Consider the following 23699-nt stretch of genomic DNA (forward strand, 5'->3'; position numbering starts at 1 on the left):
GTATGTGTCATAAAGAAAGTGTGCGTGTTTGTGACTCTACTCAACTCTACGCAAGCACTGTGTGTTTTTCTGGCATCTAATGGGGAAAATTTGCTTCAGCACTCCCCTAAAAGACTAAAAGCACAGACGTGGGGCTGAAACAAGAAGCGTCCGTGAACAGGAAACAGAGGTGTATATAGATACACGAAGGTGCGAGAACATGTTTTCACACAAGGCTGCTGTTGAGTGCAGAAAACAGGTAGCCTTAAGACAAACACTTAGTGTGCTGTGAATGAAGGCTGTTAAAGCAGGTGTCTGAAACGTGCATATGATAAATAATGAAATATTTAATCGATTTACCTGCATGTCTTGTGACCATAACCATCTTCAGAGAACCATGAGAAACTTTATTAATAAAATATTTCGTAAATCCAGTGGTCGAATGCTGTCTCTTGCACAAAATTGAAGACTTTGTGGGCAAATATGAGCAGTAGGCTACTGTATAAAAAATGTAAAAGATTAATTGGACAGAATTAATAAATGATATTTTTTTTTTTGCTATCATGAAAATAAGCCTACAACAATGCATTCCATAAAAAGTAACTTTAGTCTAAATCTAAGTATTTTAAACTACTTTATTTTTGGGATATCATCATGTAATCAGTTACTACCTATATTTAAGAATAGTGAGCATGAGTAGAGCTGTGATATTTAGAGACGCCGCCTCACCATCAGACCGGACGTAAGAAAAGAAATGGGAAGTGTTACTAATTGACACGAACACTGAAGACCTCTCCAGTGAGTTGACAGTTCTGGACAGCCAGACCAACGCCGTGTACTATCACTTTCTGGTGAAACAACACATTTCACCCACATCCTGTTTCTAACTTCGTTTTTACTTGAGAAATTGCGTCACGTGACCGTTGCAAAGCCTCCTGTTTTGTGCAAATGCAGAAGGAGAAGAAACAGCAAACTGGGATTTTTATTTTTAGAAAACGCTGAAGAGGAGACAAAACGCAACCTCGCACGGATCCCCCAGACCACGGCATGGATCCGATACGGTTATTTTCCTGTCTTTGAGACGCTCTGAATGGCTTTGATCCAGTCCTTGCGCTCGTTGGCGGTCGCGGCCTGCAGGTAGTAGTGTATCTCATCTGACGTGATGATCTCAAAGAGATTGCCATCCACCTCTTGTCTCTTGGCTGCAGGAGTTCATCACAGAGAGACACATTTCAGTCAAACAATTTCCATATTTGGTAAATCAAAATTATTGCTAAGGGTTATGTACTGAATGTGCCGTAGCCTCTTTAGTAAGTGTACAACTCGAATTGACCAATACTTTTTTTGAATTTGAATAAAATGAAAACTAATAGACTTTCAGTTCATGTGACCCAATTGGCAAAACGAACTGAGAAATTTGTCACTTTTTACCACTTATTGGGCTAATTTCAAATTTGACGCCTGCATGCAAGATATTTTGAGCCTGGAGAACATCTAGCAGCTAATTCAGTTAACTGACATCAGGTCTGTAACATGGTTATCTATAAAAAGGGATGTCTGAGACGTCTCTCAGAAATAAAGGCGAGCAGTGGCTCTCCAATCTGTAAAAGAGTGAGTAAAAAGATTGTGGAATAATATATTTCTCTACGTCAAATTGCGAAGGCTTCACCAATCTCATCATCTACAGTGAATAACATCATCAAAATATTCGGAGAAACTGCGCGTAAAGGGACAAGGACAAAGACCTTTGTTGAATGCCCTTTGTTGCATGTTTTGGAAGCCACTATGAATCCTGAAAGGCATATACAGGTTTTAGAGCGACATATGCTCCCCTCCAGATGACACAAGTCAGGAAAGGTCTTGTGTATTTCAGCAGGACAGTACTACACGGACATGCTACAACACGGTAAACACGTCCCCATCCCAACTATTTTGAGACCCATAGCAGGCATCGAATATGAAATGAGCTTATTTTGTTAATAAAAAATTCTCAATTTCAGTTAACGTTTCTTATGTTATCTATGCTCTACTGTGAATAAAATATTTTCTATGCCATAAGAAAAGGATGAAATTTGGTACACTGCCAGAGGGGGTCTTGAATAGTAATCAGACCAGCTCTTGTGTCTCTACGATGCACTTCGTAGCGCCACCACCAGCTCATATAATTATTTTTTCATTATAACATCTGAACATATTGTCCTAAAAGTTCAATTTTGAGTTGATCAGATCACACTTGTCATGTTGATCAAAATCAGTCCATTCACAATTTTGATGCCATTGTATAAAAAGAATATGCTTTCTTTTTGAAGCGAAGCATGTTTTTTGTGGGTTTGGTGATATTCACTAGTCTCAATAAGCTGACATATTTATAAAGCGGTGGCTGGTGAAATGTGTTTAGCTGTATTATTTAGATGGATACCATCAGGCACGTATTCCACCGCCGTCACGACTGAACCACGCAGGTGAATGGAGCCGAGAGGATCGTCCTCACCCTTACAGACATACACAGACAGTCTTTATTGTACGTGAAAAACAAAGCAAAACGATCTTTAGAAAAGACAGAAACTTGCTTACTTTGGTGGGATCATAGTAATGGATATAAGCAGGATCGTCTCTCAGAATAAACTTTCTGACTTTCCAGTTCTTCCGCCTGTGACCCTGCGAAATGATGAAATCGTCTAATATCTTGTATTCTTGTAAATATTCAACTTTTGCAAGAAGAACCCAATTCACAGCCATTGAAGTGAGTGCTTGTTAAGTTAATCCAAGTTGATACGTATGATAGATATCACTCCTCGTCGTATCATTCATCGTGTGTTTGTTCACAGCTCACCTGTTTCAGCAAACAGCCCTGTTTGACGATGGCCCCTCTGAACTCTTCCTTCATGATCACGTCCTCATCGCTGGAGTAACCCTCACAAAAGAAACCACTATCTGCCTGCAGACCGACACATGCACACCCTCAACAACAGATAATATACTTTACTTTATATTCGTGTTCTTCAAAAAATCAGAGCCCAATCCTGCTCCTGGCCATCGTTCAGCACCTACTCTAATCAAACACACCTTTATTTTTTCAAGCGATCCTGAAGACCTTCATTAGTTGCTTCAGGGGTGTTTGATTAGAGCTGGAGCTGAACCTTTGGATTGGGCACCCCTGGCTTATGATGTCTTAAAGTACTGCCTGTAACTCTGTAACTGTTAACTGTTTCAAAATAACCATTTTTTAATGTTTTAATAATCTAAAAACCCTTTTGTGGAAGGATTACTTCACTTTTTATTTTTAGCATAGAGTCATAAATCTCACCGTACAAACTTTGTAAAGTGCAACGGTGAGTTTATGTCATACAGTTCTGAGAAAAATTATAATTATTATTTATTAATTTAGTATTTTTTCATTTAGAGGCAGAAACAGACTTTCATAGTTAGGGTTTAAAAGACTTTATATTCCCCAATATCATCGGCAACTAAATAATATTAAAACCTGAACTGAGCTGAACTGAACAGTGACACAAGTGTCTTTGCAGCAAAATCTGTCAGATATTTGAAGTTTGCATCATTTTTTTGTTTATGTTTAAAACAGTCTGCATTGTATAGAGCTCTGTAGAAATATAGATGACCTGAAATAGTGCTGATAATAATGTCCCTTATATGATCTGTTCACTTACAAAGTAATAAAGAGCCTCGATTTGGTCCAGGAAAACACACTCTGCTCCTTTTTCAAAACCGTCTTTGGATACGTCTCCGGCGGGCAGCAGGAATCCCTCGTTCAGCAGTCCGGTGGCCAGCATCAGTCCCTCGGGTCTGTTTCTGGCCTTGTCCTCAGAAATCAGCCAGTCGATCACTGTGTTACCTGCAACCGATCCAGCACAGGTCAACAAAACTCACGGAAAGAGAGATTAAAATGAGATATTCCACTAGAAAACAATGGAGCAATTCTCGCGATTAGCTTATTAGCACGCTTGTTATATAGGTTGTTAATGGCAAGAACTGGACTTCAAAATAAAGTGGGTAACACTTTACTTGAAGGGGTGTGCATAAGACTGACACGACACCTTCATAATCATGACATACGTCATAGCACTCAAACTCTGGAACAATCTCCCTAACACTGTTCGGGAGGCAGACACACTCTTGTCAGTTTAAATCTATATTAAAGACACATCTCTTAAACCAAGCTTACACATAACACACTCATACGCTTCTATTATTCAAATAGCGGTACAGTGGTACAACTTGAATTTGTGTCATTAAGTGTTAAAATTCTGTAAAAATAAATTTATTTTATTTATTATTGTTTTATTTATTTGCTTAATTTATTTTGTGTTGTCTAAGTAATGTCAAGTTGCCTGACAGGTTATAATGTATTGGTTTGTGTCATGTTGTCATATAAAAGGCATCTCAAACAATATCATCTTTGCATTAAAAATTACTTAGCTGAGCCACGGATAACCATGCATTTAACATATGCCATGTCATAATTATGAAGGTGTTGTGTCAGTCTTAGCACACCCCTTCAAGTAAAGTTTTACCATAAAGCGCAACAGAAAAAAAACCCCAGTGATCATTCAGCTAGGTCATGCTAGGTCATGTTAATACTTCTCAGTAGTCGTGGTACTAAGTTCTTCTTTTTTCTATTGGAGCTGAAATTAACATTTTACCTGTGAAACAGTGATTGAACAGCCTTTTATCCTTCTCCACCTTCAGCTCCTTCACCCCTTTGTCTTGATCTTTCATTAAAACATACAATTCACTGCAGACAGACAGAAAAAAAGACAGTGTTTTAACAGCTTTTCATTTCACGGCAGAGTCTTATATCTACTATCCATTTTCAGTTTGCGCCACGAATGTTTCAAACACGATCCAGTGTTATTGCTAAAAATACCTCAGGTTAACATTCTCCGGTAAACGAATGGATCGGCGAGTGGACTTCCTGGCAAACTTCTTGCCGCCCTGTAAACAAGTGATGGCTCTCTTGATATCTTTAACCCAGAATTCCCTCTCCTCCAGGTGAGTCGCTTGGAAGAAATGATCCTGGTTCTTAGCCGTACTAACCTTAAACACCAGCTGTTGGAAAAAGCATATGAAAGATATTCATGAAAAAGCGTAGATACGTCAGCAGTACACTGGCCTTGAAGACGCCTGGTTCATTCACCGTTCTTTTAGTGAAATCCTGGCACGGGCTGGTCAGAGTCGAACCCTTCAGAGGGATCATTCCCTTCGGACTGTTGTCTGTCTTCTTCTTGTAAAACTCAATGGCATCGTCTGCTAACACCACCCACACCACCTTCCACGAGTTGAGCACCGTCCCCTGCAAAACAACAAGACACCTCTGCTCTAGCTTCCTAAAATCATCTGAATGCAAAAGACAAATAGCTTCAATCAACAGGAGTTGGTTTGGCTGGTAGGATTACATCAGCACGGTTTGAATTTCTGGACAAGAATTTGCAGTGAAGTGCGAGCGGTCGATTTTGCTCATTTTCGGTTCTTTGTTTTTGCACAGCTGTGGGTGGATCTACTATATTTGCAGACACACAAATTTAGTTTTGTGTGTCATGGCAGTTTTAAAGAATAATATACATTAAATCCTTTTCCAAAACTAATTTTAGGGATTCTGCCCCTAAATAAATGAATAAATGGGTGGACAAAATGAAATACATGATACATGCTGCAATGGCCGTGTCACTGTAAAAGGAGGAGGATGTTTCTACATCTGTTCCCAAAAATAGAGCAAGTTCAACTTCATGGAAAAACATGACAAAACATCAGCACATGACTAGTATTGTCATACATGGTATGTTCAGAAACCAAGAATGCCTGCCGCTGTACTTTTATGCTAATATAGTATATATCGTTCGGTGTCAGAATCACTAAATATCACCGGTATCTCATGTATCAAAGCCACACACACAAATGCTGTACTGGATTAATCCCAAAATCTGATTTGCAACATTATTTTTCATTTTGTTGATGTAAAGTTTCTAAAACTTTAAGGGTATCAAATAAAGCGATATATAAGCTTGTCATTTCTTCTTTATGTAAGGCATTTGTATGGAATATCTTTATCGGCAACGTTTTTTGGTTAATAGCCGACGCTATTAATATTTACTATTATTAGGTTTAGGCATTAGGTATAATTAGAGATGTAGAATAAGGCGTTAATATGTGAGTAAATACTACTACTAAAAATATTCTAGCAATGCTAATTAGCAACTACTGCAGTTAGGAGGCTCTAAAATAAAGTGTTACCTAATTTCCTTTTAAGGTCACCAGTGATACCGACACTGGCACATTTTATGTTCAAAAGCACAGAACAGCTGTTCTTACACAGATAAAGGCCCACCTTACCTTCTTCACTAAGTACCCTTCTCTGATTGTTGTTGGCTCCATGGCTGTGAGTCTCTGTCTGCAGGGAGTGGTGAAGACCGCTTACACCCATACAGTCGAGCTGAACTCGTCTCTGACGCGTAACCTCAGTTGTCAGTTATACACACATTTTGATAAAAGGGAAGTTGCGCACTGCTTGACAGGCAACATAATGGTCAGCTAGTTTCCTCTGTTTTCAACCCACACGGCGAGCGAGCCTGAGGCCAAACGATACGCTTGTGCTGAGTGATATCGAGCCCACAGGCACGCATTATCGGTTTTTTAACACGTCAATAGTAGGAGTTTTCATCATATTTTTAAAAATAAACGCCCTTAATATGGCCTTTCATTGTGAAAAAAAATGGTTCTTGACAATGACCTAATTTGGTGCAGCTACGAACCATATTTTGAAGTCTTCTGTGGGAATAATAGCTCATCAATCTAATCACTTTAGAGAAACAATGCTCTCACAGGAAGTTGAAGTGCTACAGGAGAACGGTGTGATGCATGTTTGTGGTCAATGAAGGACGTTTAAAGCAGAATAACAGAGTACTGCTGTAACACGTGTCAACTGAAAACATTATCCAGGACTGCTTGATATTATTATTTTTAAGTGAACTGAAAGATAGGTGTTTTTCAGATGTGGTTTCAAAAGGAAGTGAGAGAGCCGTACCTCCTTATATGAGATAATACACTTTTATGGCATTACCTCATCTGTGCCTAATACTGACCAAACAGCATTACCGAAGACAAACGGAGGTCTGTTATCACACGGCGATGCTTTTGATTTTTCTTCATATAATTTACACCCTGCTTGAAAATGTCTCAATGGAAATATCTAGCATCCGTTGTCCTCTTTTGGTGGCTTGATGAAAGCACAGAAACCTAATGGAATATGCCCATAATACACACTACAGTGAACCATTCGCCATGCTTTTTTCTAGTTGATAGTCGGTAATATTTCCGTGATCGTATTTGTAGTGGAAATAAGTTTTTTAGGGCCTACTTCAGAAACACCATTGCATTTGATGGCCAAAACCACATCACGGCGCATGTTTAAAAACCAAAGCCATGTTTTCACGCTAATAAAACGCATTCTTCAGTAGCAACACCTCGCGCTTGACAGCAGTGAGCAACAGAAGCTGAATAAGTGAGGTGTTTCGTCAGAAGCCCGTTGGAGAGAGCGGTTCCCCGAGCGCAGGAGCGCCGCGCGGGTTAATCCGAAGTGGGCTCCACCGCCTCTCTCTTGATCTCATTAGGTCACAGACACACGCTAGCGCGGATTACCGATCTCGTGCGGATTATGGACAGGAACAGCAGACATGACTTTGGACGTGCTTTCTGCGATGCGTTGTTTTGCGCGTTACGGCGCGACGCTCTAGTTCAGCCTCGGACACCTCGCACCTGAGCGCCGGCTTTCCGCGTCGTTTGGCGTCATGGCTGACATCCCCCAGCTGATCAAAATCGGCGTTTCTCTGAAAACCACCCCGAATAACGGACCCGTCTACTTCAAATCGGACGGCACGAGGTTCGGTCAGACCCGAACCATCAAATTACTGACCGGAACTAAATACAAGATCGACGTGGTCGTCAAACCGGGAGCCGTCGAGGCGACGTGAGTAATGAGATGCGTCCTGATTCTAAGCATAAAAAACGCGTTTGTTTTATACAGTGCACCAATGCAGACGTATTTGTAGGCTGTTCATACATTCAATGTACTTGGTGCTCATAAAATGTCCATATCTGCATATCCCGATTGTTTTGTATAACGTATATAACATCGTATGCAGAGTGTGAAGATGCATATGGGATGTCACGATTGTGGGGTTTATCCTTCAGGATCTCATGCACTGACAGATTGCTTCCTTTGGCAGTCAAATCCAGACGATTAAGGCATCAGCCATGACTGACTGGCTTGCAGTGCATGTACTAATCTTTGTGTGTTCCTATGCAAGCAATCCCAAAAGCGAATTTCTGGACCGTTTAGAAGATGCACCTTTATAATCCATCCGTGCATGTTAAATGCATGGGATAACTCGTATAGGGGAATCATGTCACGGTCGAGGAGCTGTGATTTGTTTGTTTGTCTGATTCCTCAGATCCATGACTATCGGCGGAGTGACGTTTCCTCTGGAGCAGCAGTCTAAAGACCCTCAGTCCGTGGTGTACACTGGGATGTACGACACCGAGGGAGTAGCACACACCAAATCCGGAGAGCGGCAACCTGTCCAGGTCAACATACAGGTGAGAAGCGAGCACCAACCGGCTTTTCTCTCAGAAATATTAGGTATGTCAGTGCAGCCGATGGGGATTCGAAACCAAGCGTGTGACTGTAAAAAACGACAGCTGTGTCTTTCCTGGCGTTTCAGTTCACGCAGGCGGGGCTTTTCGAGACCGTCTGGCAGGTCAAGTTCTACAACTACAACAAGAGAGACCACTGCCAGTGGGGCAACAGCTTCAACAGCATCGAGTACGAGTGCAAACCCAACGACACGCGCACCCTCATGTGGATCAACAAAGAGCTGTTCCTGTGAAGAAACAGACTGTCGTTATGAATCGGTAGGGATGTAGCCTTTCCTGTTAGTGACGTGTGACTTAGTGGGAGTTTTCTCGGTGCCGATGGAAAACCAATGCATTGCCATCAGTGCGTGTCACGCAATCGCTGCACTTTACCGTTTGTCGTGGTGTCGTCTCGTGTCTTTTGCGGTTCTCCTTCCAGCCGTCTACCTCTGAAGAACCCAAGCGAGGATGAAGTTTACTTTTATATTTGATCTTATATAGATTTCTTGTCAATGCGCAGTTTTGTCAATCCACGTTTAATGTAGCATTTTCGCAGTGAATTCCACCCATATCGATATATATTTCTAGTGTGTCTTTTTATGACTCTTTTGTAACGGTGCATTGTGATTCTTGTGCAATAACTGCAAGTTGGGCGTGTTTTCCACATTTTTGTTGCATTTTTCAAAAACGTAATACTGTTTAAAAGAAAAATAAAGCATGCCGGAAAATTGTGTGGATGTGTTGATCTTCAGCCTCGGACTGAACCAAGCAGAGGTTTTCGGACAGATTTTGAATTCTACATGTCATGCTCATCCCACAACTAGAAGTGACTGATGATAGGCTGTGGAAATGATCTGGACATGCAGACAGCAGGTGGAGCTCTAGCATAGTGCTAATTAAATATCAAGAAGATCAGTCCTTAAAACATTTTAAGCTCCTAACAAGACTCTAGGACCACTATAAGACCTTAAAGTAAGATTCTAATACAATTTTAACATAAAACATAGGTTACTTGTGATTGTAAATTGTATGGTTATGGTTGTATTGCTTTAAGTGAGACCAATAGAGCAAAACAATAGAGTTCAGTACATCTGCCAGTCAAGATTTGAATGTTTCTCACCAAGCCTGCATTTATTTGATCCAAAATACAAAAAGAGCAGTAATATTGTGAAAATATTTTACTACTTAAAATAACTGTTTTCTATTTGAATGTATATTAAGATGTAATGTATTCCCTCAATCAAACCATCATTACTCCTGTCTTCAGTGTCACGCAATATTAGAAATGAACATTTATTATTACTATCAATATTTAAAACAGCTGAGTACATTTTGATGAACAGAAAGATACAAGCATTTATTCGAAATACTCTATACATTCAAAACTATCAGTCTTTTTTTTTATTGCAAAAATCAATAAAATCAAAAATGTACCCAGCTGTTTATAACATAATAATAATAATAATAAAATGGATCATGCAACTGGATTAATAATGCAAAAGATTCAGCTTTGAAATTACAGAAATAAATTACATTTTTAAATTACATTTCTAAAATTCAGTTATTTTGAATAGTAATAAGATATATATAAACAAGCTTTAGCTATTTTTTTGTGAGCAGAAAAACATTACAAATCCTCCTGTTCAAAAGTCTTTGACTTGGAGTATATACTTACTGCTGTACTTTCCGATCATAAATGTCACTTTTTAGAGAATAATGCTAATATTTCTTCACTCGGAGGCCATGTAAAAATGACAGGTGTGCAGTGATATTTATGGAATTGGAAGAAATAAATCCACTAACCATTTTGTCTTTGTTTCATCATAAAATGTTTTCCTTTTAGATGCAATAATAAAGCATTGAAATGAATGACCCCGTGTGTTTGTTTGAGTGAAGGGGTGAAGGGAAGGGGTGGGGCTAAGGGTTCCCGTATGTGGTGTACCGACGGCCCGCCCATCAGCGCCTCTTCTCGCCGCCCCCCTCGCGCCTCGCCCAATAGCGACGCGCCTCGTAAGCTCCTCCCACTCCCCGCCCTGCGGCTCTTCCTCACGTCGCTGCTGCAGTGCAACCCACGGAAACGGACGGAAAATAGGTTACGCTTCTTCCCTGTCCAAACCAGCCTTTTCTTTACCGAACAACAAGACCAGGAGCAGAATTTCCCTCTTATTTTTGTGCTCTCATTTACTGCTGTTCATTTCCGAGGGGGAATTCCGTCGCGCAGGCAGCAAAATGGTAAGCGACACAACGCGTTTGCAGCGCTGTAAACAAATTGCACATATCGTAGTTTCAGATGCGTCCTGCAAACACTGGACAGCAAACCCAGCCTTTGCCTCGGGTCTCGTAACATAAAGACTCGCGGGTTCCCTAGTGTGCATCTGCCAGGCTGAGTATGTCTATTCTTAGTCTATTTCGTGCAAATTGCCTGCAAGATGAACAGCCATGAATGTGCCTGCTGCCTCTGTGATGCTGTTTGGCATTTAAAGTTAAAGCCAGAGCTATTAAGTGTGACATTAGTCAGCTATTACAAGAAGCTGTTTCTATTATCGTTATACACGGTTTGATAAATAAGAGAACTGGACGCCTTACGTCTTTATTGGTTGAAGTTGCTTCATCTCACCTGTAATCCATTTTTATAGTTATCCTTTGAATCGTGCGCTTATCCATACAATGCAGCCTGCAGTACTACAACTCTACATCCAATTCTATTATAATAATAATGATGTCAACTATAGAGATATTGTCCATCATCATCAGTGATGTAAATCTCTCTTGCACTAGAAATTCAGTGGTGAATACTCCAGAAATCCGTTACAGCGGCAACCAGCGAGAAGATGGCACACTGGAAACTTCACCCGCCGTAGAAAGCTGATTGTTTTCATTAAAGTTAACTGGAACAAAAACTAGGTCTGCCCTGCCACGTTCTGTTCCAGCTCCTTGGGGCTTCGGCTTTTTAATAACACCGTGTGCCGTGGTCTATGTCTTGTTCTGGAAGAGTCTTGAGACGGGCCGACAGCGGTCGTGTCAAACACACCGCACGAGCATCCCTGAAACGCTGGGTTCCTGTTGTCTTTATGAGGGCTGATAACATCGTTTAAACATTAAGGATTGAATATTGAGTCGGTGTGCCTACGGGAGAACTTTAAGCCGTTTATATCTGTGCGTTTCTATGATGTTTCAGATTTTGGAGATGCTAGTGGTGTGAAAACCTTGCAAGCTTCAGACCAAAGCGTCACGAGGGGCTGCCACTGCCGTAGTCGGTTTATACTGCAGAAATCTATGCTCCAGGATGATATTGCAGCTGGAGAACTGCTTTGCTTCAGTATTTTAGCAAACGTATTCTCCAGTAATGGCTTTCTTCACAGAATAGTGCCATGCAGAGCTCTTGATGTGTTCATTAGGATCTGCTAAACCTTTTCGAGGCATTCCCATGAGATGCAGGACCCTGTGAGATGAGCCTTTTTGCCTCCATTTTATTTATTTATTTGCATTGTCTGTTGTATTCCCAAATTCTGCGTCATACAGGAACTTGATTCCACGATTCTACTAATTCTGATGTTTCTCCATCGTGGATCTCACGTAGATTTGCTCCGGGCGCTGAAGAGTTATTATTAGTACGCCCCGAGGGGTCGAGGCTTTCTAGAGTTTTCACTGGACGTCATATAAGGTCTGGTACATACTGCAGTGCATTCTGTGGAGAACCGCCCACCTAGACAGGAAGAGCCGGCCGTCTGACATGTAAAGTTAGCACTGTTCCTGCGTGGAGTTGAGATCAATAGGAATGCTAGCGGCTGGCTTTCTGCAGGTATCACACACACACACACACACACACACACACGCATTAGTCAAGCGGAGGCCTGCTCTCAGGCAGTGTGCAGCTGTTTGTGAGCATTAGTCATCTTTTGTGGGCATCATGAAGGAGAATGAAGAACCATCATATCAGTTCTCTCCCCTTTATTAGCGCTATTTATAAAATATATATGTTAGGATAGTCTAGGATTAGTGTAGTGTTCAAGGATATAATTGCTTCCAGGAATGGAAGTTGGTTTGTGAGGACACTTTCAATGTCCCCGTCCCCGAAAATGCCTGTAGTTTTCGGTAAAGGTTAGATTAAGTGCGTGGCGATAGCACATACAGTTTGTACAGTACAATAACCACTACACGCATGGGGAGTCCTCGTAAAGCACAAATGCCAATGTGTGTGTGTTGTCTTCTATATGTCTAACCCCACTCCCTCCGTCACAAACCACTTCTTTGGCCTCAAATGTGTACAAAACAGACATCAGAGACAGAGCGCTGTGATAACGGCCAGCTACGAGCATCATCTCCAGCCATGAAGCGTTCGTCCCTCTCTCTGTTTATTTTACACCGCGCCATCGAAGACGTTTCAGCGAGGCTTGTTTGCATATGTTTCTGTTTGCTTCGCAGGGAGCAGGGCGTGCAGTGCATGTTTTGTGCGGTCTAATTGACTCTGAATGGCAAATGCATTATTTATGAACCGCGCTGAGTGTTTGCCTCTTAGGTCTTCCAGACAATGTTCAGCCCACTGAGGAGTTCATTTACATCTCAGAAGAGCTCACTAATGATGCAGGATTTCGTTTAAAACGCCGTCTTTTCCCGTCCGTTCTCTCTCTTTTGAGCCGTAAGGCTTCATTTTCTCTCATATACTCACGGATAGTAAGGTACTATCGCTGTAATTCATGTTTATTTTGGACTCGGGGGATCTGATATTAATAACCCAGTCCCGCTCTTCAAAAACACTTCAGATGCCATTTTACTGCGGCTTCTCATTTGCATATACTGCATCTGCTTTTCACTGTGGGTTTCGTAGCTTTGTGGCGTTTCGTCTGTGAGGATGCGAGACGAAACCGAAAAGAGTCTGAGATCAGCCTGAGATCAGCATAACTCATTGTAGAGAAATGATGGCATTGAATTAAGCTTGAAATTTTCCTGCTTCAAGCTCTTTCTACCCTTTGGAAGAGGTGACCTGAACATTTCATGCTGTGCTTTGGGGGGAAAAAGGGCTTCTAGGTCATCTTTAGCCATCCAGGATGTAGATGAGTTTCATTGGAGCTTTAATGAGCTTCATCAGAATTGGAGAAATGTAACTCTTAGATCAAAATCAAAAAATAGATTAAAGTTACCTGAGCTTTCTTGTAGTGTGTAACACAGCTCTAATTGAATGAAAAGTTAGTGTCTCTCAAAAGAAAGAGCCGACTCTGAATCATTGAAGCGAGTCGGTTTTAAAACGAGTCCCAAGCTGTTTCGTGATGATCTCAAAATGAATCATTAACATTAGCATATTACCCGCCCACTTGTTTTTTGGGTTTTTGCGTTGGTCTGAATGAAAACGCGAATTCGTTCTTCACCACTAGGTGCCGATTTTGGAGCGGGAACAAAGTAAATCCTGCTTTATCAGACATCACAGGCATGATGAGATTAGACCAATCGACCAATCACCGAAGAGTATCGTCACGCAAAGGACGGCTTCGGACAAATGAATCATTGAGTGAATCACTTGGCAGTCGTTGAGCAAATGAAGTAAAAATACGTTCATATTAGAAGACAATTATATATTTTGACCTTGAATGAATGTCAGCCTGTTGTTGGGGACTCCCAAAACTAAAACATCCACCTTTTATAACCCATGATAGGGGCACTATAGTGATGGATTTCTTTCACGAGCGGCCTGAGCACAACCCGAGCTCTAAGTCCTGTATGTACAGCACCTCGACTAGAATATACAGAAAGCGAGCCGAGAGCTGAGTGCAGACAGCTGCTGGTATCTCCAAACACACCGCGAATCCAGACTCCTGTATATGGAGTAGATGTACGCTCTCATCCGTCCTTCACTGCTGTGACAGATACAGAATATGGGCCTTTGAGCCCTTGAACTGAATGGGACCTTATAAATAATAAATCAAAGCAGATGGAGATACAGAGAGCGGAGCCATTTAGTATTTCATCTCCTAGAACAGAACGGCAGCAGCGTTTGGTTTGTATCCGTGTCTCTCGGGTTTTGCTTTAAAAGACAGAAATGTCAGTTTGTAGAATTATTATGCTTTCTTATCATGAAAGGATGAAAAAAAAAAAAAAAGGTTCAAAATAATCTAAATCAGAACAGGCTAGCAGGCCGTATTATATAGCGTTATAAATCTTCATGTTGTTTGTTTCTTTTTTTTCATAGGGAAATGAAGCAAGTTATCCCCTGGAAATGTGCTCGCATTGTAAGTATCTTACACTTCTACCTTTCATTTGCTAAAATGCTGCTCAAACCCAGATGACTGAAGCGTGAACGCTCACACTTGTAGCCGTCAGACAGATGCCAATAAACGAAGCAAAGCTCGTTTTCAGAGAAGCAGAGGCTTATTTTTAGCTCTGAAACTTTTTTTTATTAGTTTTGCTTCCCTCTGATGTTCAACGCATGCAAAACTGAGCGAGCGTTCAGTCAGAGAGATCGGCGAGAGATCTAAAATCTATCCGTTGTGTGACGTATTAATGATAACTCATGCAAATGACCTCTGACAGAGAGGAACAGGGAAAGCCACGATGAGCCATAGCCGGGAATCACACGAGCTCCAGCGCCGCTGTTAATCAGCTGTGAGGATCTGGCGCCCCTGGGGCTCGACCCGGCCCGCTCTCAGACTTACCTCACGAGTGAAGAGCTCTGCTTGGATTAGGGTAGCTTGCGGCACCAGGCAAACGTGTGAGATTTTGCAACTTCAGTGATCTCTGGCATACAGTTCAAAAGTTTACACCCCCCCCCTTTCACAATCTGCTAAATGTGAATTTCACAGAAACAAGAGGCATGTTATTGTTTATTTAATACTGATCTGAATAAGACTTGTATTTGAACCCTTTCCAACAATTACTGTATGATTTGACCTCCATCTTTTTACACCGGGGGCCTGAAATAACTGTTCAGGTCAAACAAGGGTCAACTAAACAGCTGTCACTAAACATAGCTTTAATCACTGCACAAGTGGAACTTCCAGTTTTTATCTATTAATAATTTTGCCAATAATAACCCATCTATCAAATTATGGCCATTCTTTGAGGAAGATCAAACAATAAAAGCAGTTTTTGGCGCTCTTTAATGCGGTGCGACAGATCATGAACGTCTCGTGCTCAGTGCAATCGCTCGAAACAGTGTTACGATTCCAGCCAATGAAACGGCTTGTAAACAAAATGTCACGAACCATTTCATTTATTAAAGCCATAATTGTCCGAAATTCATTGGAGAAGTAAAGTCAAAATAATAAATAAGTAGCAATTCAATTTTAAGTTTGGTCTCTGTTGTTAATCGTACTCTTATAGTGATGTAAAAGGGAAGTACATTGGTGCAGTTTTTCACCATGGACGACTTTCATTTGATTCACACATGACGAAAGTCTGCTAAATGCGAGCGATCTCTTGGACTCTTTATACTCCTCGTGTGATAGACTGGAGCTGGCGGCTTGCTCACGCAAACGACCTACTTACAGGAGCGTGTGTGGAGTAATGCGTGTCATGCTAGCATGTGGCAGAGGCCATTAGCATCCCGGACCGTCTGCGAGCGCTCAGAATAACCCGGCCTGTGCGCTGGAGTCCCGTGTTGGCTGGGGGTTTCCCTCAGGGCGCTTTTGGGGGCTTCTTATGAGCTCAAGGCTAAAAATAAGAGCTCCTCGGGTCTTGCCCGGCGGTCATTAATAGGGTGATGTCAGGCTCTGGCCGTCGAGAGGGTAAAGCTGATGGATCTGAAACAAGCCGGCGTCCACGAGCAGAAGCTCAGAGAGCAGCACATTCCAGGCTTTATTTAGACGTCCATCCAGCTGCAGTCTGCACGTGATGAAACCATCTATTACTGAAGCTCCAGCATGACATATCACCTTCTAATACTCGTGAGAAGCTGTGTTAATTTAGCCCAATTCATTTTAGGGAACAAACTAATCATCCGAATGAAAAATTTAATCAAAAACTTAATTAGTAATGCTTAATTATTCACACACATCGATGAAACCTAGGACCATAAACACAATGTAAAATTGTATACGGCTGGGTTTTTTATTCAATGAGTTTATCGGATGATTGATGGGTTTTATTGGCTTCTGTCACAGAGGAGGTCTGTCTGTAAGCCCGCTTCCGCCGTTGAATAAAAAATAAAACAAGTATTCTTCTACGGGAACAAGCGTTATTCACCGTCGAGCGTCAACGTCACCGGCTCAGTGAAGGTCCCGGCGCTAATGCATCGATAGCTTGACCTCCCGCCATCGGCACGCTTTTAACGGGGTCCTCTCGATCACCTCGGCCGTGGTAATTGTGTTAATTCCAGTCGATCTGATGCTGGTGATTCATCACGGCCATCGAGCCGAGCGCAGAGTTAATGGATGTGCGCATGTTAGTGTTATTAGCATGTTATTTCTGTGACAGCGGCGCAAGTGAGCGGATATCACGGCCTTCGTTTTCCACACACCTGCAGTTGCCTGGCAACACAAGTCCGTCACGCTACAAAGACTCATTTACACAGACGAGATCAAGGGATCTGAAGTAACCGCTGTCAGACTACAAACTGGACATGATATCATGATAGCTACGCTAACACGCAAAGGCTTGGGGACAGCGCTTATTGAAAGATGTCTTGCTCAAAAATGCTTTTTTTTTTTTAATCAAAAATGAATATAAATGGAGCAATATTTTGAAAATATTTTGCAATTTAAAACAGATATTTTACATGTGAATGTCTGTTAAAATGTAATATATTTCCGTGAATTTTCAGCATCATTACACCAGTCTTCAGTGTCTTCAGAGTTTTCAATGAATATAATATTCAATGAACATTTTTTTTTGTTAAACCTTTTGTTGTTGCTTATATATATATATATATATATATATAATAAAATCAGTTTACTGGGTTAGTGCTGAACGAGACTGATAATAATCAGAAATATGTTGTTAAATTAAAAATGAAATACTATAGAGCAAAAAAATGAACCGTGACAGTAACAGAAGCTTGTACAATACATTTTAATGGGAATAATTGATTTTCCTAAACGAAGTAAGCCAAATAACAATATTAATATGTGACTCTGGACCAGTCGCATCTCTACGTTCCTTGTTCTGATAAAAGTGCTATGAGTGGATCGGTGACTTATTCTAAAATCAATGGAAAGCATCCCAACTGTTGACTGGCAGCTTCGGCTGTCGTGCGGGTCACGTGACTCTCTCTGAAAGAGCTTACGGTGAGCGTTCAGGGCTCAGTGGGATCCGCATGGCTCTTCGGTACGCTGCGATGGGCAAACCTCTGTGTGTAGTGACCCGCGTGAGGCCGGCCGCGGCCAAGGACCCCGTCACGGGATGTGAGTGTGTTAGCCGAGCAGTCCTGCTGAAGCGAGGGTCCTGAGCGTTTGCTAACGTTGTCCGTTTCTGTGTTTGTTGTGTGCGTGTGTGTCCGGCCTTTCCTCCTCTCGCTCCACGCCAGTCGATGCTGATGAGATTAAAAGGCTGGGAAAGAGGTTTAAGAAACTCGACCTAGATAACTCGGGATCCCTCAGCGTGGAGGAGTTCATGTCCTTGCCCGAGTTACAGCAGAACCCGCTGGTGCAGAGAGTCATCGATATATTCGACACGGACGGGAACGGAGAGGTGGATTTCAAAGGTGAGCCGCGCCACCAATCAGATAGAGATGAGATGCATGAAAACAGCTATAAATTATAAAAAGCTATAATTATTTTTATCAATAATATCCTAGAGCTTTTGTGTAGATAATATATCTGTAATAAATATGTTTTTCACGCATGTGTTTGTATATATATATATATATATGCATAAAAAATATTCACAGTATATTATATAAACAGAAACTGGATGTGAAACTGATGCAAACAGATTAAATCTTAATGTTTCTTAAAATAGGCTGTTTTTGTTTCGACCGTGAGGTGCGATGAATTCGTCTTTATTGAAGTCGTGTGTGTGTGTGTGTGTGAACTCAGCTGTGAAATGCTTCGCTCAGACCTGTTGCATCACATCCTGAAAAGAAGCCTTTGTGCTGTTTGCCAAGAACGTTCACATTCTCTCTCTCTCTCTTCATTAAAAGACCTCTTGTTTCAGAAGGGGACTGTAGTTCACTCAAATTAAGAGTTTAGAAGATCACCCAAATGAGAGCTTAGTGACTGGGGTTAGTGATCGTGTGTGTGTGTGTGTGTGTGTGTGTGTAGAGTTTATAGAAGGCGTCTCTCAGTTCAGCGTGAAGGGTGATAAGGAGCAGAAGCTGCGCTGTGAGTATAACACACTCCTCCTCTGATCTCCACCACACCGCTCCGCACTCGTTCCCATCATCTGCTGTTCTCCTGCGTCCAGTCGCTTTCAGGATCTACGACATGGACAAGGACGGCTACATTTCCAACGGAGAGCTGTTCCAGGTGTTGAAGATGATGGTGGGCAACAACCTGAAGGACACTCAGCTGCAGCAGATAGTGGACAAGACCATCATCAACGCAGACAAGGACGGCGACGGGAGGATATCCTTCGAGGAGTTCTGTGCCGTAAGAACTCGTTTTTAGAGGACATTACATTAAGAAGCAGGAAGTATTTGCACTCCTGAGCTGAATGTTTAAAATAGTGGTCAAATTAGCAATCGCATCCAAAATAAATGCTTTTGCTTACATAGTATGCCGCATGTATATTATTTTAGACCATATTAGTCTCCATATGAATATATAAATGTAACATTTTTCTTAAATGCATGCACAAAAAGCAAATGAAGATGCGTGTTTGTGGTTTGCGTCCTCAGGTCGTCGGAGGTCTTGATATACACAAGAAGATGGTGGTGGACGTGTGAGCCTCCGGCAGATCCGCTTTCCTCTCCATCTCTGACGACCTGCTCAAGATATCCAGCAAATGCTCTCTGTGTGTTTCAATGGAAGTATTTAAGCCACTTTTGTCAAATAGAAGCCTTGTCAAGCCGGCGTGTAAGTGTTACCGAACTCCAGTCCGCTCGATAACCTGGTGTAGCACTTTATGGGCTCATGGACAATGAAAGAGCATCTCCGTTCAAGAGGAAAGAGCATCGGCTTGTCCATATTTATTTAGGGTTAGGGTTTTTAAAATGCTTCTTTTTTTTTTTATATTTATTTGGTTTCGTCTTTTTTAAGATATCGAGTATGATCTAATAAGTATACGTAGGTATGACGTGCCAAGCAGAACATACAGAAGCGAGCGCTCGCCACCATCCTGTGCAGAAGCTTGTTCGACCGCATGACATAAAGACGCTTCCTTCTCTTACACTTTGTGATAATATTACACTATTTATATCATTCTAGCATTTAACCATGTTTAATAACTGTTTTTGTATCGCTCGTGTTAGAACCTTTGTATTGTTAGGTCTGAAGTCCGGTAGAGAGTTACCGAGGCTAAAGCGCTTGGGTCTACTTCACTGACACCAGTACTGAGACGCTCACACTACTACACGCCGATGGATCTCAGAGCGCCACGCTTGTGACACTAGCGCACGAAACCAGTCGTACGGGTCGAAAATCGATATTTACGCAACATCTGGAAGCTAAATGAGCTTTCCTTTGACATTTGATTGGATAGGACACGACGATATTTACGATTTTAACCAAAAGTGGACATTTATAACACATTTACGGCTATATTAATGTGTTAGATCGAAATCGAAATATTGAGTAAATTGCCTTTAAAGTTGCCCAAATGAAGTTCTTAGCCATGCATATTACTAAACCAAAGTTTAAGTCGATATATTTACAGTTGGAGTATTTTCACGGAACATGATCTTTAATGGTTTTTAGATAAATACTGAGCTCCACTAATATACCCGTGCTACTTAAGACTGCTTCTGCGCTCCAGTCTCACATTTAAGAACCGAAGCGTTCCTCTTTGAAGCGCCGCGCGTCAGTCGTCTCTTAATACATGGGTTATATTCACCGAGTGCTCAAACATCAGCACAGCCAATCATTTCAAGATCAGAACTTCAAACGTAAGACTCTGAATGTTTACATGCATGACGGGAGCAGCGTAACCAAACTCATCACCGAACGAGGCTTCTGCCCTGCTTGCTCGGACTAGTTCCTTTCTGCATGCTTACTTTCAATGGTTTACACTTAAGCTGTGAAATCTATATCCGATATCAAAAGAACCATGAAATGCATTACATAAGTTGCCAAATCAGCTTCGAACAGACGCGCGTTCTTTTCAGACTCGGCTTGCGTCATTTGCCCGTTCGTTTTGTAAATACAGACTTAACCAGTTACTCGCGCCTCGACAAAATGGGTCTGTCTGCAGCTTTTGGTGAATGAAAGCGTGTCTCGAGACGCGCCGAGCTCGTCAGTTATGGGATGTCTATTCTGCATGCTGCATCAAATCAACTATTATGGGACTACTTGATACCGTATGAAACAATAAACACGTACAACTTTATTATTGGCTCCACACGCGTCTGATTTTCATTGGTGAAGTGTTTATTATGTGAAGATCCGGGTGCTGGCGTATCCCTCTCTCACGCACGACCAGGCCGACGTGGCAGTCATAATGTCAATGGTTATTTGTGCATCAGTCCGTGAGCTGCGTGTTAAAACCTCTCGGCCGCTCGGCTGGCCACCGCTCGAATGTTGCCGTACACCTTCGACGGAGGACTTCCTGCAAAAGTTACGTCAAGCTTAAGTCTTGTTCGATTAATTCAGATGCGTACATTAGAAGTGCTATTTTCACTAACCGAGAATGAGGTTGCATATTGCCGTCCGGGCCATTTTGATGTTCTGGAAAGATCCCAAAATATGAACCTTCCTGTACAGGGAAAGAAAAGAATGAAGTCTACGTTAAGTTGTGGTCGCTCTATATCAAAAAGCAATAATGGCTTAGTAGCTTTGTGTTTCTGTTGCATTTAAATATCCATCTTTATATCAAGTGTCCCTAATACCCGTGCGCTCACATAGTAACTACTATGTAACAACAGTGTAAGTACACAGTATCTACAGAGCTGATATTTCTGTAACTACCCTCAGGATGGTATGTACAGTACAAATGTGTAACAACACTTTTTTCACTTCAAGTACTCTCATAACAGGAATTATATAACCATGTATGAAAGTAATTGGTACAGTTTGAACCAAGGGGTACTTCATATAAAGCAAAACATTTATTATAAAGTGCCGTACACATTTGTACTGTACATACCATTCTCATAAGCACACATCTAGTTACTATGCAAGTACACTGGTATTCGTTACATAACATAAAGTGGGACCGTTTATTATTTTTTTAATGTAAAAAAAAAAAAATCTAATTTTGACCAAATATTTCAAACCGTTAAATAAAATAGTAAAAGGTTGCAGCGCCAGGCCTACTCACGTGTCTGCGAGCACGATCCTGGTTTTCGTCACATTCTCGATGGTGAACTTGGTTTTTCCTCCTTTCCCCGCTATCCTCCCGATGGCTCTGGATAAATGATCTCCTTTCAGAGGTTTGACTGCAGACACGCACAGAACAATCAGCGACGAGGACTGAAGTCTCTCGAGTGAAGGGACTGAGGATAAAGACTCACCGTCCGTGATATCAAAGGTTTCCAGAAACAGCTCGTCTAATCTGATCAGAGCAAGAGCATCCTGCGGTGACACATTTATGACAGTCAATGAATATATACTTGGTCTAACTTTGAGATCTGTCTGGCTCCCAGGAACCCGTTAGATACTGAACATGCTCACTCACCTCCACCTGAAAGCCCAAAACGAAGGCCTTCACGAAGTCCGCAGCTCTGGTCAGGGCGCCGATGTCTGACGTTTCTCTGCACGTCTGCAAAACAACACTTCACTTCATTTGCTGGAAATGACCCGACGCCGCTCGAGATGATTGTTTGACCGCCGAGAACGCCGTCTTTAATGACTGCCAGCACTCACTTTAATCTCCACGTGTCTGCTTTTGAGGTTGAAGCGCACTTGAAGCTGCAGATGTTCTACGATGGGCGTGAAGATCTTCATCCAGTTCTCTTTCAGAGGAGTGTAACGGTGAGCGGGAACGGGCACCTTCCGCATCTCCACAGCTCCTCCCTGAAACGGTCCAGAAAAACAGCACAGATCAAAAGCGATCAAAACATACATTTTAGCTTTACTTTTGCAACTTTTTTCAGGTTCGCTTATTATTGAGAAGCCACCGATCAGACAAAAGTGCGGCATTAACTGAACGTGTTCAGTTCTGACTGTTCTGTGTGAAATCATGCAGGTTTTGAATGAATTATGAGGTTTAGAGAGAAAGTTATTGACTCAAGAGCCACCTCGTCTCGTCATATTAACGTGTTTTTGCTGAATAGTGTCGAGTTTTCTTCTGAACGGACCTTAACTTCGGTCTGAGCTACTTTTAACGTTTTCCAAGCCCTGTCCAGATAACTCAAAAGTAACTTAACGCGTTACATACCACAAAACGTACCTAAGTATCGTAATTAGTTTACTTCACAGGGAGTCACGCTATAATGTAACGCGCTACTTTTAAAAGTAACGCTCCCCTACGCTGCTGGTTTCAGGACCGTTTCTGAGCCCTTCGTTAAAAATATCCGCTGCCATTTGTGAAGAAAGACTTCCGTGTCGTTCCCATCGTTTAATGTCGTAACTCATAATATAACGCTGTCCACAGAGCGCAGGACAGGGGCGGGAAGTTACCGTGAGCTGGTCTCCTGATAAGGCCGGGAACTGCGGTCTCTTGGCCGCTACAGGCTGCATGTCCACCTCGGTCGCATCCCGCTTGCGTTTATGTGTCCTTTTTGACTTGACTTTCTCAAACGTGTCTGTGTTTCCGTCGCTGTCCATAGCAGCGCTCGCCTCCGCTGGCGTGTTTGACTCCGACTCCATCGCGACACGGGATTTTAAATATTACAGTCGAGCAGAGATGTTTACCACGAACATGTGGCTTCGGCCATGTTACAGGAAGGGCCTCACTGCTGCCCAAAGAGGTGCCAAATGCTGCGACTTATTAAAAGAATCATACGTTTTCATGCTAGCTGCTAAAATGATTTTAAATTAATTAATCTTTAAAAAAAATACTAAACGAATTGTTATTATAGTCTTCCCGCTTGGTGAAGATTTGCCGTTGAT

The 23699-nt window shown here is 41.9% G+C and overlaps 4 protein-coding genes across 5 annotated transcripts; 2 read left to right on the forward strand and 2 right to left on the reverse strand.

Moving 5' to 3' along the window:
• Positions 1–306: 306 nt before the first annotated feature.
• On the reverse strand, positions 307–6528 carry plek (pleckstrin). The gene is made up of 9 exons (XM_043233375.1): positions 6328–6528; positions 5135–5290; positions 4865–5046; positions 4641–4732; positions 3648–3832; positions 2813–2917; positions 2554–2637; positions 2399–2471; positions 307–1181 (listed from the first exon to the last, which is right to left on the reverse strand). Exons 1-9 carry the CDS (start codon positions 6367–6369, stop codon positions 1042–1044), a joined length of 1059 nt encoding a protein of 352 aa, XP_043089310.1. The 5' UTR covers positions 6370–6528; the 3' UTR covers positions 307–1041.
• A 242-nt stretch (positions 6529–6770) lies between these two features.
• On the forward strand, positions 6771–10497 carry cnrip1b (cannabinoid receptor interacting protein 1b). Of its 2 annotated transcripts, XM_043233377.1 has the most exons (4): positions 6771–7960; positions 8445–8589; positions 8715–8913; positions 9003–10497. In XM_043233377.1, the coding sequence occupies exons 1-3, from the start codon at positions 7782–7784 to the stop codon at positions 8877–8879; spliced, it is 489 nt and encodes a 162-aa protein (XP_043089312.1). In that variant the 5' UTR covers positions 6771–7781; the 3' UTR covers positions 8880–8913; positions 9003–10497. The 2 variants fall into 2 exon arrangements, with proteins under 2 accessions (XP_043089312.1, XP_043089311.1); XM_043233376.1 differs by having other exon boundaries at positions 6773–7960; positions 8715–10497.
• A 142-nt stretch (positions 10498–10639) lies between these two features.
• ppp3r1a (protein phosphatase 3, regulatory subunit B, alpha a) lies at positions 10640–21036 on the forward strand. The gene is made up of 6 exons (XM_043233359.1): positions 10640–10857; positions 14810–14849; positions 18080–18256; positions 18816–18875; positions 18958–19142; positions 19391–21036. The coding sequence occupies exons 1-6, from the start codon at positions 10855–10857 to the stop codon at positions 19436–19438; spliced, it is 513 nt and encodes a 170-aa protein (XP_043089294.1). The 5' UTR covers positions 10640–10854; the 3' UTR covers positions 19439–21036.
• On the reverse strand, positions 21011–23548 carry pno1 (partner of NOB1 homolog). Its single transcript, XM_043233358.1, has 7 exons — positions 23268–23548; positions 22512–22661; positions 22324–22407; positions 22160–22220; positions 21967–22084; positions 21332–21402; positions 21011–21255 (listed from the first exon to the last, which is right to left on the reverse strand). The coding sequence occupies exons 1-7, from the start codon at positions 23454–23456 to the stop codon at positions 21188–21190; spliced, it is 741 nt and encodes a 246-aa protein (XP_043089293.1). The 5' UTR covers positions 23457–23548; the 3' UTR covers positions 21011–21187.
• Between the last annotated feature and the right edge of the window lie 151 nt (positions 23549–23699).

Source organism: Puntigrus tetrazona, unplaced genomic scaffold (assembly GCF_018831695.1).
Source record: "Puntigrus tetrazona isolate hp1 unplaced genomic scaffold, ASM1883169v1 S000000793, whole genome shotgun sequence".
Classification (NCBI taxonomy): domain Eukaryota; kingdom Metazoa; phylum Chordata; class Actinopteri; order Cypriniformes; family Cyprinidae; genus Puntigrus; species Puntigrus tetrazona.